This window comes from Aulonocara sp. 'chitande type north' Nkhata Bay, linkage group LG2, assembly GCF_057382095.1.
Source record: "Aulonocara sp. 'chitande type north' Nkhata Bay isolate Kocher_YH1m ecotype deep benthic linkage group LG2, A_spYH_male_GT1.1, whole genome shotgun sequence".
In the NCBI taxonomy this organism is placed as follows: domain Eukaryota; kingdom Metazoa; phylum Chordata; class Actinopteri; order Cichliformes; family Cichlidae; genus Aulonocara; species Aulonocara sp. 'chitande type north' Nkhata Bay.
This window is the reverse complement of record NC_141345.1, coordinates 26,791,075-26,805,559: the sequence shown is the minus strand read 5'-3', so window position 1 is coordinate 26,805,559 and position 14,485 is coordinate 26,791,075. Positions and strand designations below refer to the sequence as shown.

At 40.4% G+C, this 14,485-nt stretch overlaps 3 protein-coding genes across 7 annotated transcripts in view; all 3 read right to left on the bottom strand.

Moving 5' to 3' along the window:
* The window catches only part of LOC147338011 (protocadherin alpha-C2-like), a 196,890-nt gene that overhangs the window by 117,483 nt on the left and 64,922 nt on the right, over window positions 1-14,485 (bottom strand). Inside the window, exon 1 of one of the 5 annotated variants that reach the window (XM_086314018.1) lies at window positions 628-3,055. The exons of the other annotated variants lie outside the window; for them this stretch is intronic. Within the exon in view, the coding sequence (XP_086170144.1) occupies window positions 628-2,982 (2,355 nt within the window). The 5' untranslated portion in view covers window positions 2,983-3,055. Of the gene's footprint in view, window positions 1-627; window positions 3,056-14,485 lie in introns of those variants that run through there. 5 annotated transcript variants of the gene reach the window in all.
* LOC147338012 (protocadherin alpha-8-like) overlaps window positions 1-14,485 on the bottom strand; it is a 75,662-nt gene that overhangs the window by 9,746 nt on the left and 51,431 nt on the right. The window lies entirely within an intron of this gene.
* LOC147338014 (protocadherin beta-14-like) lies at window positions 4,478-9,637 on the bottom strand. The gene is made up of 5 exons (XM_086262970.1): window positions 7,280-9,637; window positions 5,969-6,116; window positions 5,723-5,887; window positions 4,553-5,062; window positions 4,478-4,491 (listed from the first exon to the last, which is right to left on the bottom strand). The coding sequence occupies exons 1-5, from the start codon at window positions 9,635-9,637 to the stop codon at window positions 4,478-4,480; spliced, it is 3,195 nt and encodes a 1,064-aa protein (XP_086119096.1).

Sequence of the window (14,485 nt, the reverse complement as noted above, 5' to 3'; positions counted from 1 at the left end):
TCCGAGGGTATCAAAGATTTAAAGCCATTGCCCCCCAAAGCGCAAGTGCACCCTGTCGAGAAATACTGTAGCGCAAAACTACTGACGTAGAAGACGTACAGTCGGGAGTCGTTAATTTTCACAAACAGTGACACCATGCGAGCTGACGTTACAATGGAGATAATAAAAATAGTGTTTAAAAGCTTCAACTTCGTGTCGAGGGGTCAAGCAAAACACGGGAAAAGTGCACTCGACATCATTTCAACATGAACAAAATCATCTCGTTCAAACTCCTCCAAAAACATATTAATGTTAATTTTACTTCATGAGATATTCAAATTAAGAGAGACATTCTTACCTCTTCAGATGTCCCTCTCCGATCAGGTAGCATTAGTGTATTTGCATGGTAGATCCTATACTCATAGGATACTCATACTCATCAGTTTGTGTGATGAATATACACTACACATTTGTGTTCTATTTCTATTCAGCTGTTATAAAGAAAAAGTTTAACGCAGCACTTTGAACATATTTATATCAACCGAATTCAAACTCTAAATATGTAGAGTCAGTATTTGGAGTGTCTGAGAATTGTGAACTACTCAAAAAAAAAAAAAAAAAATCCTGTTAAAATAAAGCCTTTCTTACCTCTTCAGATGTGCATCTCCTATCTGGAAGCACAAGTGTATTTGCATGGCTACCCGGAACTATAGTAGATCCTATACTCATTCTGGGTCCAACTAGCATGTACCGCTTCTCTCCTGATCTGTACTGGATGCTGTTACACAGTGTCCCATCATAATTAGTCTCTGGTAGATATTTAGAAGTATAGTCTGTGGATTTGGAGCACTGCATCGCAATCAGCACGATGATGCTGACGAGAAAAAGTACAGAAACTGCGCCCAAAGTTATCATGAGGTAAAATATGACATTACTGTCCTCATCATCTTTTGCTGCACCTTTAACATCAGAAGCCGCAAAAGCCTCTTTGGGCTCCACAAGTTTGACTATCACAGTAGCTGTTGCTGAGAGAGAAACGTTGCCGTTGTCTTTGACCAGTATGAGCAGTTTATGCTCAGCGTCGTCTGTCTCTGTGAATGAGCGAAGTGTTCTGATCTGTCCTGTATAGCGGTCCAAAGCAAAGAGACTGTGGTCAGTTACTTCTTGCAGTGAAAAAAGCAACCAGCCGTTATATCCTATATCAGCGTCATAGGCTCTGACTTTAGTCACCAAGTGTCCTGCGTTGACGTTTCGGGGAATCTCCTCCACACCTTGAGCAGAACCATTGGAGCTGAGTGGATACAGGATGACTGGAGCGTTGTCGTTCTGATCCAGGATGAAGACGTTGACTGTGACATTGTTGCTTAGTGACGGAGTTCCAGAATCTGAGGCAACAATTTGGAACTGGAAAGTTTTCAGCGTTTCAAAGTCAAAACTTTTCAGCGCCGTAACATCTCCACTTTCCGAGTTAATATTTAAAAACAATGCCATACTGCCTTCGCTGTTGTCCCGATAAACGTGATATGAAATACGCGCATTATCACTATCATCACAATCGGACGCCTTTACTGAAAATAATTGTGCACCTAAATCGTTATTTTCAGTGATGTAAAATATGTAAGGACTGACTGAAAACTGAGGCCTGTTGTCGTTCACGTCTGATATCGCCACAGTTATTGTCTTTTCACTTAAGAGTGATGGAACACCAGCATCCTTTGCAACAACTGTAAGTTCATAAAAATACCTTTCTTCTCTGTCCAGCAGTGACTTGGTCACTATGGCGTACATATTATCTTGGAGGGATGGCGATATAGCAAAAGGAACATCCTCAGGTATGACACAGGAGACTTTCCCACTGGGACCTGAATCTAAATCATTCACGCTGATCAAAGCTACTGTTGTTCCAATCCTACAGTCTTCGGGAACTGACTTAGAAAATGACGTGACTTCAATCTCGGGTGGGTTATCGTTCAGGTCGATTACCTTTATTATCACACTTTTGTCTGTTGATAAAGGGATTGTCCCCTCATCAGACGCTCTTATATCAATTTCATAGCGTTCATTTTCTTCGTAATCAATTTCACCAGTCACTTTAATTTCCCCTGTGCTCGAGTCTATATAAAACAGTTTTTGCAGTTTGATTTCTACTTCCTTACCAAAAGAGTAAACAATTTTACCGTTTGCTCCTTCATCTAAATCTGTGGCATTCACCCGTATGACTAACGTGCCGGGGGATGCGTTTTCATTCAGCATAGCAGAGTATACATCTTGTGTAAAAACAGGTGCATTGTCGTTAACATCAAGTACCTCAATCAGTATTTGCGTTGTTCCCGACTTTGGCGGTCTCCCCCCATCAATAGCGGTAAGGAGAACCTTGTGCTCTCTCGCAGCCTCTCTATCTAACTGCTTCTGTAAAACTAGAAATGGCATTTTACCATCATCTCTATCTTTTAACTCCAAACGAAAGTGATCACTGTGACTTAGTTTATACTGGTGAACAGAGAACTGGCTACCGTCTGGGTCTCGTGCAGGTTGGAGCTGAAATCTTGCACCCGGTATCGTCGATTCAAATATTTCAAGTCGTTTCTCTTTCTCTGGAAAGATGGGGGAGTGGTCGTTTACATCCACCACCTCTACGGTCACATAATGGATTTCCAGAGGATTTTCTAGCACTGTTTTAAGGTTTATTACACAATCGAGTCTTCGTTCGCAAATCTCTTCCCTGTCCACTTTCCTGCTCACATACAGAACACCGTCGTCTTGATTCAAATGAAAAAGGGGTTCCTTTGAACTGCCAACAATGCGGTACTTTCTTTCCTTCAGCGTAACCTTATCAATCCCCGCGTCTTTCGCAATGTTTCCAACAACACTTCCTTCTTTAACCTCTTCAGAGATGGAATATCTGATCTGAGCCGAGGCTTCGCTCCCAAACATCACCAATGCCACCGCATAGACTATGCATCTCCATCGCTCGATCCACGTCCGCCGTCCTCTTTGTTCCATTATGTGCAGAATAAAATTACGACTTCAGGATCAATTATTGTGTCGTTTAGACATAAAGTGCAGCAGGGTTCCTTTTTAACCTGCTCTCCATAAATTAAACCTATCTGTGCACACCACCGAGAACGACAAGCAGCTGATTTCTTATTTAAGCTCGTTGCACGAAATGCTAAAATACAGGGCTGGACCAGCTGGTGACGACAAAAAGACGAAAACATTTGTAATTACACCGACACCATGCGATATATGACGTTATTGCAGCACCGTGAACCTAAGAAATGAAATAAAATCAACTAAATTCAAGCAACAAAACTATTTGGCAACTGCAGGAAACAAAACAGCGTTCTGCTAAGAATAAGATATATTATCGATGATTTGTAAGGTTCCTTCTTTGGAAATCTATATGAGTTATTTCTGTATTATTTCTAATAAAAAGGCTTGTAGAACTGAAACAACTTTCAGCACTACGGACAGCAACACTACCGACCACAGGCAGACGCACACCGACAAAGTCTGATACACTTTCAGCACACATAAATGTTATGGGAATTAAATAAACATGCGCGTTATAGATTTAACTATCCAACGACAATAAGACAGCATTATATGTATTAAAACACGGTGTCATTATCGATAATGACTTTTAAACGTCAGAAATTGCGCCATAATTTGCTCTGAGCACGCCCATCATTCTAAAAGGTCATCACTGTGGCTTCCTCATTTGGAAAATATAGAACACCCAGTAACTTCAGTGATACAATTCAGTTCCCTGCAATTCCTTGAAATCTGCTACAGTTTTGTCAAGGGCCTCTAAAGTGGGAAAACTACCAAAGAAATGTTTCAGGTGTTCTAGTTCTAAAAAGCAATTATTGTTTTCTTGAATTTTTAAAATTAAATCTTTCATGTTCAGTCGAAAGGTTGTCTGTTTCTGATTGATTAGATATTTTCAGTTTCAAAGGCAAAAGGGATAAAAATTAACATTAAACCATAGCACACTAACTGTAGTTTAATTTATGATTTTAACAGATCACCTCGTTACTTGTTAGCAAACACATACAACAACGATCTCATTAACACACACACAGCTAGTTTGGGTGATGAATACACACGACAAATTTATGTTCTGTTTCTATTCAGCTGTTATAAAGAGAAAGTTTAACGCAGCACTTTGAACATATTTATATCAACGGAAATAAAGCTCTAAATATGTTGAGTCAGTATTTTTTGGAGTGTCTGAGAATTGTGAACTACTCTCAAAACAACTGTTTAAATAAAGTCTTTCTTACCTCTTCAGATGTGCGTCTCCTATCAGGTAGCACTAGAGTATTTGCATGGCTACCCGGAACTATGGTAGATCCTATACTCATTCTGGGTCCAACTAGCATGTACCGCTTCTCTCCCGATCTGTACTGGATGCTGTGACACAGTGTCCCATCATAATTAGTCTCTGGCAAATATTTAGAAGTATAGTCTGTAGATTTGGAGCACTGCATCGCAATCAGAACGATGATGCTGACGAGAAAAAGCACAGAAACTGCGCCCAAAGTTATCATGAGGTAAAATATGACATTACTGTCCTCATCATCTTTTGCTGCACTTTTAACATCAGAAGCTGCAAAAGCCTCTTTGGGCTCCACAAGTTTGACAATCACAGTAGCTGTTGCTGAGAGAGAAACGTTGCCGTTGTCTTTGACCAGTATGAGCAGTTTATGCTCAGCCTCGTCTGTCTCTGTGAATGAGCGAAGTGTTCTGATCTGTCCTGTATAGCGGTCCAAAGCAAAGAGACTATGGTCAGTCACTTCTTGCAGTGAAAATAGCAACCAACCGTTATATCCTATATCAGCGTCATAGGCTCTGACTTTAGTCACCAAGTGTCCTGCGTTGACGTTTCGGGGAATCTCCTCCACGCCTTTAGTCGAGCCGTTGGAGCTGAGTGGATACAGGATGACTGGAGCGTTGTCGTTCTGATCCAGAATGAAAACGTTGACTGTGACGTTGTTGCTTAATGACGGAGTTCCAGAGTCTGAGGCAACAACTTGGAACTGGAAAGTTTTCAGTGTTTCAAAGTCAAAACTTTTCAGCGCTAAAATTTCGCCATTATCAGTGTTTATGTTTAGAAATGAAGTGACTTTATTATCTTCATTTCCATCTCTGATAATATGATAGGAAATGCGCGCATTGTCATTCTCATCACGATCAGAGGCTTTAACAGAAAACACTGAAGCTCCTGGACTGTTCCCTTCAGTAACATAGAAAGTATATGGGCTGAGTGAAAACTCTGGACGGTTGTCATTCACATCGGACACCGTAACACTTATTGTGTTTTCAGATGATAGCGATGGTTGGCCACCGTCTTTTGCAACTACTGTTATTATATATTGTGACTGTTTCTCTCTGTCTAGAGTTGTCTTGGTTACTAATGAATACATTTTGTCCTGTAAAGATGGTGATAAAACAAAAGGGACATCATCAATTACACTACAAATAACCTTTCCATTGACTCCAGAGTCCAAATCATTTACACTGATAAGCGCTACTGTAGTTCCAGGTCGGGAATCTTCTGGGATTGAGCTGGAAAATGATGTAACCTCTATATCAGGTGCGTTATCATTCACATCAACTATCTTAATAATCACGCTTTTTTGTGTAGCCATTGGAGGCAGGCCTTTGTCTGATGCCTGAATTTCAATTTCGTATCTGTCTCTCTCCTCATAGTCTATTAACCCTTTTACAATGATCTCACCTGTTTTCTGATTAATATCAAAAAGCTTAAAGAATTTACGATTCACGCCATTGCTAAACGAATAAACCACATCCCCGTTGGGTCCATCATCTAAATCTGTTGCGTTTACCTGAATGACTGTTGTATCTACCGGAGCATTTTCATGAAGCATCACTGTGTAAACATCTTTAGAGAAAATGGGGCCATTATCATTTACATCTAAAACACTGACTAGAATATTCATAGTACCCGATTTCGGAGGTTTACCCCCGTCCATGGCCGTTAGTATGAGCGTGTGGCTTCCTGCAGTCTCTCTGTCTAAAGATTTTTGAACAATCAGTACAGGTATTTTACCGTCGTCTCCTGAGTCTTTAACTTCCAAACGAAAGTGGTCATTAGAGCTAAGTTTATACTGCTGAAGAGAGAAGGGGCCACTGTCTGGATCTCGTGCGGGTTGCAGCGGAATTCGCACGCCTGGTAGCACAGACTCAAAAATCTCCAGTGTTGTCTCTTTTTCAGGGAATGTGGGAGAATGGTCATTTAAATCCACCACTTCTATAGCAACATAATGAACTTCCAGTGGGTTTTCTAGCACCGTTTTCAGATTTATTGTACAAGTACTGCTCCGCTCGCAAACCTCTTCCCGGTCGATTTTTCTCCTCGCGTACAGGATCCCGTCGTTTTGATCCACATTAAAAAGAGGATCTATGGCACTAGTTACAATCCGGTATTTCCTGCCTTTTAGTGTGCTTTTCTCTAATCCCAAATCTTTTGCTACATTTCCAACCACAGTTCCTTCTTCAACTTCCTCAGAAATGGAATATCTTAATTGAGCCGATGCCACACCGCACAGAAGCATAGCGATCAAGCACACAACACTCCGTCCTTTCATCCACGTTCGGTCGCATCCTCTTTGTCCCATCATTAAAACAAAATTAACCAACTCTTCGCGGTGTAAGTCACAGTGTCATAAGAAAAGAGTCCAACACGCACATACCTATGAGATGCTTATTTCAAAAGACGTAACAAATCCGGAAAATTTGTAAAACGATCGCAGCATCCATTCAACTTATTCTGTCTGTAGGGAACCCAGGAGATAATAAAAATGTGGAACCCTAATGCAATGACGACAAGATACAGTCTGTCTTTTGCCAGCACACTGACACCGTGCGAATTCGTTGTGTATTGCAAGAAAGTCAAAATACTGCAGCTGTTTCCAGGTAATTCTAAAGGAGCATCTTTATTTACTTTGACTTACAGGCTTAGAGGAATCTGAAAATCACTTTTCCTCATTAGCTAATTAGAAGGTTCTAAGTAGAGACAGTATAATTAGATTCTGAAAAACGTTAGATGTTTCCAGATAATAACTTTAAATACTAATAGTCTGATATTTTTATACAAAATATTTATAGTATTTAAATTTATTTTTAAAATAATTTTCTAATCGGGATATGAATACTATCTCAAGAAAACGGACAGTGAATAACGGCTGGTCCAAATGCCTTTCTGTGAAGTTATAGAAGGTGAATGAAGTAATATGACTGCAAACTATTGCGTTCTCTAACATAAATGTCTTACCTCTTCAGATGCTCGTCTCCGATCAGGTAGCACTAGAGTATTTGCATGACTCCCAGGTACTATAGTAGATCCTATACTCATTCTGGGTCCAACTAACATGTACCGCTTCTCTCCTGATCTGTACTGGATGCTGTGACACAGTGTCCCATCATAATTAGTCTCTGGCAGATATTTAGAAGTATAGTCTGTGGATTTGGAGCACTGCATTGCAATCAGCACGATGATGCTTATGAGAAAAAGCACAGAAACTGCGCCCAAAGTTATCATGAGGTAAAATATGATATTACTGTCCTCGTCATCTTTTGCTGCACTTTTAACATCAGAAGCTGCAAAAGCCTCTTTGGGCTCCACAAGTTTGACTATCACAGTAGCTGTTGCTGAGAGAGAAACGTTGCCGTTGTCTTTGACCAGTATGAGCAGTTTATGCTCAGCGTCGTCTGTCTCTGTGAATGAGCGAAGTGTTCTGATCTGTCCTGTATAGCGGTCCAAAGCAAAGAGACTATGGTCAGTCACTTCTTGCAGTGAAAATAGCAACCAACCGTTATATCCTATATCAGCGTCATAGGCTCTGACTTTAGTCACCAAGTGTCCTGCGTTGACGTTTCGGGGAATCTCCTCCACGCCTTTAGTCGAGCCGTTGGAGCTGAGTGGATACAGGATGACTGGAGCGTTGTCGTTCTGATCCAGAATGAAGACGTTGACTGTGACGTTGTTGCTTAATGACGGAGTTCCAGAATCTGAGGCAACAACTTGGAACTGAAAAGTTTTCAGCGTTTCAAAGTCAAAACTTTTCAGCGCTAAAATGTCCCCATTTTCAGAGTTTATGTTTAGAAATGAAGTGACTTTATTATCTTCACTTCCATCTCTGATAATATGATAGGAAATGCGCGCATTGTCATTCTCATCACGATCAGAGGCTTTAACAGCAAACACCGAAGCTCCTGGACTGTTCCCCTCAGTAACATAGAAAGTATATGGGCTGAGTGAAAACTCTGGACTGTTGTCATTCACATCTGACACCGTAACGCTTATTGTCTTTTCAGATGATAACGGAGGCTGACCTGCGTCTTTTGCCGTTATTGTCAACTCGTATTGTGACTGTTTCTCTCTGTCCAGAGGAGATTTGGTCACTAATGAATACATTTTGTCCTGTAAAGATGGTGACAATGCAAACGGAACATCGTCACCTAATGAACAAATGACTTTTCCATTGACTCCAGAGTCCAAATCATTTACACTGATAAGAGCTACTGTAGTTCCAGGTCTGGAATCTTCTGGGATTGAGCTTGAAAATGATGTTACCTCAATCTCCGGTGCGTTATCATTTACATCAACAATCTTAATAATTACACTCTTTTCCGTAGTTAACGGAGCCAAACCTCTATCTGACGCCTGAATTTCAATCTCATATTTATCCTTTTGCTCATAATCTAGCAGACCTTTTACAGTTATCTTTCCTGTTGACTGGTCAATATCAAAAAGGTTAAACACATTATTACTCACACTGTTGCCAAATGAGTAAACTACCTCTCCGTTCTGACTGTGATCTGGATCAGTTGCATTCACTTGTATGACTTCTGTACCTACAGGAGCATTTTCATTGAGCTTAACCGAATAAAGATCTTTTGAGAAAATGGGCGTGTTATCATTCACATCCAAAACATTTACCAAAATGTTCATGTCTCCAGATTTTGGTGGCTTCCCCCCATCTAGTGCCGTTAGCACCAATGAGTGACTGTGCGCTGCTTCCCTATCTAGTGCTTTTTGTAAAACCAGTATAGGTATTTTACCATCATCTCCTTTATCCCTCACTTCCAAACGGAAGTGGTCGTTGTGGTTAAGTTTATACTGCTGCACAGAAAACTGACCACTGTCTAGATCCCGTGAAGGTTTTAACTGAAATCGTGCTCCGGGTAGAACGGATTCTGAAATCTCCAGTATTTTATTTTCCTCTGGAAAAACTGGAGCATGGTCATTTATATCTAGCACATCTACTCCTACGTAATGGACCTCCAGTGGATTTTCTAGCACAGTTTTAACATTTATCACACACGTACTGCTCTTCGCGCACACCTCTTCTCTGTCGATCTTTCGGCTCACATACAGGATACCATCGTTCTGATTTACGTGGAAAAGGGGTTCAGCACCGCTAGAAACAATCCTGTACTTCCTTGTTTTCAGTGTGCTTTTATCTAATCCTAGATCTTTTGCGATGTTTCCAACAACCGTTCCCTCGTTAGTTTCCTCTGAGATTGAATACCTTAATTGTGCCGACGCCAAGCTCCACAAAAACAGGACAACAATGCAGATGACATCGCGTCGTCTCCACATTCCTTTCTCATGTCCTCTTTGTTCCATGGTTACACCCAAAAGCATCAGTGTCACTTATAAGGGCAATCCAGCACTGCAGCGATCCAATACAAATCGTCCATGAGTAAAGAACAATCACCCTTTTCCTAAAACAAGCATAAGCACGAACAGCGTATTCCCAAGCTCAGAAACGACTGCTTTAATATCCAAACCGGGACGCTATCAAGAGGCTCAATCAAAATGCAACGATAGAAAACACATTTAATGCTGCCTCTTTTCACTATACTGACACCTTGTGAGCAAAACAATCACTACAGAAAATCAGAACTATGTGAAACTTAAATCGAAAGATCAAACTCATGTGTTATTCTTATTTTGAAGTTTTCGACATAAATTGAGGGGTATTTGTAAATAAATTATAAGGTAGTGCACTCTTGAAAAAACGCTCAAAGAAAAAAAGTATCTGAAAGTGTGGAGAAGATTCCCTCTAAATGACCAGTAAATTAAATTACTTCATGTCATTAAATTTGATTTATATATCATATCAGTTACAGCTAATAGAGCTCTGTTGGGACTGTTTACTGTGAAGTGAGCATGAACATGGTCAGGACCATGGACAGCACATGCCATAAACTTCAAGAATTTCTAGCTACATTTTCTGACAATATTACATTTCCTACACAAGTCACCAGAGGAATTTTAACTTTTTGTAGTCTATTGCTACAGTACATTCAGTCAGTTTTGTTTGCAGACTGATCTTATCTGCTACTACCAGAGAAAATATGGTCATCTTGGGTTATGAAAGATAATGTTCAAGAAAAAGGACATGAAGACAGCATGAAAAGACAGACAATGACGTTTCGTCTATTTGTTCTTGTCCAGTTCAAGCAACTGAGACCTACTAACCGCCTAATCATAAAGGAAAATGTAATGACCAACACACAAAGTTTGCCAAGGTAAACAAATGAGTACCCCTTTTTCTAAAAGTATGCTAAGGCCATAGAAAAGTATATACCATAGAGTATGCTTGGTCAAAGAAATAAACAGTATTGTGCATAATGTTAAAAGTTCTACTTAAAAGCAGCAAATCCATGTCATGCCAAATCATCAAAAGAATTCTTAGTTTTACCATGATCACAATCTCGTCATCATTTTGACTAAAAAGTTATCCAACTCAGTCAGACTCAGTGAAACCTATTCAGGTAAATTTAAAAAAAAATCTTTCTTTCTTTCTTTCTTTCTTTCTTTCTTTCTTTCTTTCTTTCTTTCTTTCTTTCTTTCTTTCTTTCTTTCTTTCTTTCTTTCTTGTTTTTTTGTTAGGCTGTGTTGAAATAGTAATGTCTTTTTTCTGACATACATTTGTCATAAAATAAAGGTTCACACTAAACAAATCAGTTTGTGCCTGGTGCATATTGATGCATTTAGAGTAGGTTTTGGGAAAAAGGTTCTTTAAATATGCCTTACCTCAGATGTCTTTCTCCTATCAGGAAGCACTAAAGTATTTGCATGGCTTCCCGGTACTATAGTAGATCCTATACTCATTCTGGGTCCAACGAGCATGTACCGCTTCTCTCCTGATCTGTACTGGATGCTGTGACACAGTGTCCCATCATAATTAGTCTCTGGCAGATATTTAGAAGTATAGTCTGTGGATTTGGAGCACTGCATTGCAATCAACACTATGATACTTATGAGAAAAAGTACAGAAACTGCTCCCAAAGTTATCATGAGGTAAAATATGACGTTACTGTCCTCATCAGTAACTTTTGCTGCACTTTTAACATCAGAAGCTGCAAAAGCCTCTTTGGGCTCCACAAGTTTGACAATCACAGTAGCTGTTGCTGAGAGAGAAACGTTGCCGTTGTCTTTGACCAGTATGAGTAGTTTATGCTCAGCCTCGTCTGTCTCTGTGAATGAGCGAAGTGTTCTGATCTGTCCCGTATAGCGGTCCAAAGCAAAGAGACTGTGGTCAGTCACTTCCTGCAGTGAAAAGAGCAACCAGCCGTTATATCCTATATCAGCGTCATAGGCTCTGACTTTAGTCACCAAGTGTCCTGCGTTGACGTTTCGGGGAATCTCCTCCACACCTTGAGCAGAACCGTTGGAGCTGAGTGGGTACAGGATGACTGGAGCGTTGTCGTTCTGATCCAGGATGAAGACGCTGACTGTGACGTTGTTGCTTAGTGACGGAGTTCCAGAATCTGAGGCAACAACTTGGAACTGGAAAGTTTTCATCGTTTCAAAGTCAAAACTTTTCAGTGCTAAAATTTCCCCATTTTCAGAGTTTATGTTTAGAAATGAAGTGAATTTATTATCTTCACTTCCGTCTCTGATAATATGATAGGAAATGCGCGCATTGTCATTCTCATTCTCATCACGATCAGAGGCTTTAACAGAAAACACTGAAGCTCCTGGACTGTTCCCCTCAGTAACATAGAAAGTATATGGGCTGAGTGAAAACTCTGGACTGTTGTCATTCACATCGGACACCGTAACACTTATTGTCTTTTCAGATGATAACGGAGGCTGACCTGCGTCTTTTGCCGTTATTGTCAACTCGTATTGTGAATGTTTCTCTCTGTCCAGAGGAGATTTGGTCACTAATGAATACATTTTGTCCTGTAAAGATGGTGACAATGCAAACGGAACATCGTCACCTAAGGAACTAATGACTTTTCCATTAAGACCAGAATCCAAATCATTTACACTTATAATAGCTACTGTAGTTCCTGGTCTGGAATCTTCTGGGATTGAGCTTGAAAATGAAGTAACTTCAATCTCAGGCGCATTGTCATTCACATCAACTATCTTAATATTTACACTCTTTTGTGTTGATAGAGGAGCCATACCTTTATCTGAAGCTTGAATATCAATTTCATATTTATCCTTCTCCTCATAGTCTATCTGCCCTTTTACAGTTATCTCACCTGTCACAGGGTTTATGTCAAAAAGCTTCAATAACCTAGGATGAACAACACTGCTAAATGAGTAAACGATATCTCCGTTTTGACTGTCATCTAAATCCGTTGCATTCACTTGGACGACTACTGTACCTACAGGAGCATTTTCATTAAGCGTAACAGAATAAACATCTTGGGAGTAAACAGGTGCGTTATCATTAATGTCCAAAACATATATTAGAATTGTCATCTCTCCAGATTTAGCAGGTTTGCCCCCATCCAGGGCCGTCAGTGCTAATGAATGGGTTCCCGCTGCTTCCCTATCCAAAGATTTCTGCACAATTAATATTGGTATTTTCCCATCTTCTCCCTTATCCTTTACTTCTAACCGAAAGTGGTCGTTTGAGCTAAGTTTATACTGCTGAATGGTAAAAGGACCGCCGTCTGGATCTCGTGCGGGCTGTAACGGTATACGTACACCGGGTAACGCAGACTCTGAAATTTCCAGCCTTTTCTCTTCCTGTGGAAAACGAGGAGAGTGGTCATTTACATCCAACACCTCCACTGCAACGTAATGTATCTCCAGCGGGTTTTCTAGTACAGTTTTCAGATTTATTAAACACGAAGTGCTCTCCGCGCACACCTCTTCTCTGTCAATCTTCCGACTCACATACAGGATACCGTCATTTGGATTTACATGGAAAAGCGGATCTACATCACTATTAACAATCCGATACTTTCTCTCTTTTAATGTGCTTTTATCTATTCCCAGATCTTTTGCGATGTTTCCTACCACAGTCCCTTCGTTAACCTCCTCCGAGACAGAATATCGCATCTGCGCCGAAGCCACAGTGCACAAAAGCACAGCAGCCATGCAGCTAAGGAAAGATCCTCTCCCACTTCGCCTCTCGTGTCTTCTTTGTTCCATGGTTACACCCTAGATCACAAGTATGTCTTCAGATAATCGATTGCTGCAACATAACGACAAAATCCAAACGTTCCTTATATGAAAATACTCATCTTCTGTCTACAATGAGGGACATAATGCCAAAGAAACACGGTAGTAAGCTCAACAACGGCCGCGAAAAAAGAAATGGAACCAAACAACCCTGGTGGGAAACTCGTGCAAGGCTTCCTGTTTGGATTACACTGACACCACGCGATCTGCGTTCTCACTGCAGGGAAAAATATTATAACAGATTTTTTCATGTTTGACAAAAAAAGTGACACAAATCTCAAAAACATCAGAAGGGTCGGCATAACATTATACAAGAAACAGTTATTACACGACAAAATAAAGTGATATGAGTCAACACGCTGCGTTAACATCAGTAAGTATAAAAAAATATTTCAGTTCAATAGAAACTCAATCAAGCGAGTCCAATAAAGAACTGCTAATGCTGTGCACTACAGTGCTGCCTGACACATGCTGAGGCTTTTGGATTGCTCAGGCTCCTTATTTCATTTATGCCAGTGTTTTAAGCAAAAGAAGGTTGGCAATAGAAGAGAAGGAAACGGAAAAGAAGAGAAAACAGTGGAGATTGTGGGAAAAAAATCCCACGTTCATCACTGTTCAAAGACAAATTGCAAAAGTTGTTTTTTGATTACTTTAAGAATAGTAAATATTCACGACCTTGTCGTCTTAAATGGTTATTTCGTTACGAAGCATGCCATTAATTTCATTCCAGACGCGCTACTAATAAAACAAATGTAAGGAAGGATTGAGACCAGGAAATGTGACGCAAATGTCTTACCTCCTCGGACGCTCTCCTCCTGTCGGGAAGCACAAGTGTATTTGCATGGCTGCCAGGTACTATGGTAGATCCTATACTCATTCTGGGTCCAACTAGCATGTACCGCTTCTCCCCTGATCTGTACTGGATGCTGTGACACAGTGTCCCATCATAATTAGTCTCTGGCAGATATTTAGAAGTATAGTCTGTGGATTTGGAGCACTGCATTGCAATCAGCACCACGATGCTGACGAGAAAAAGTA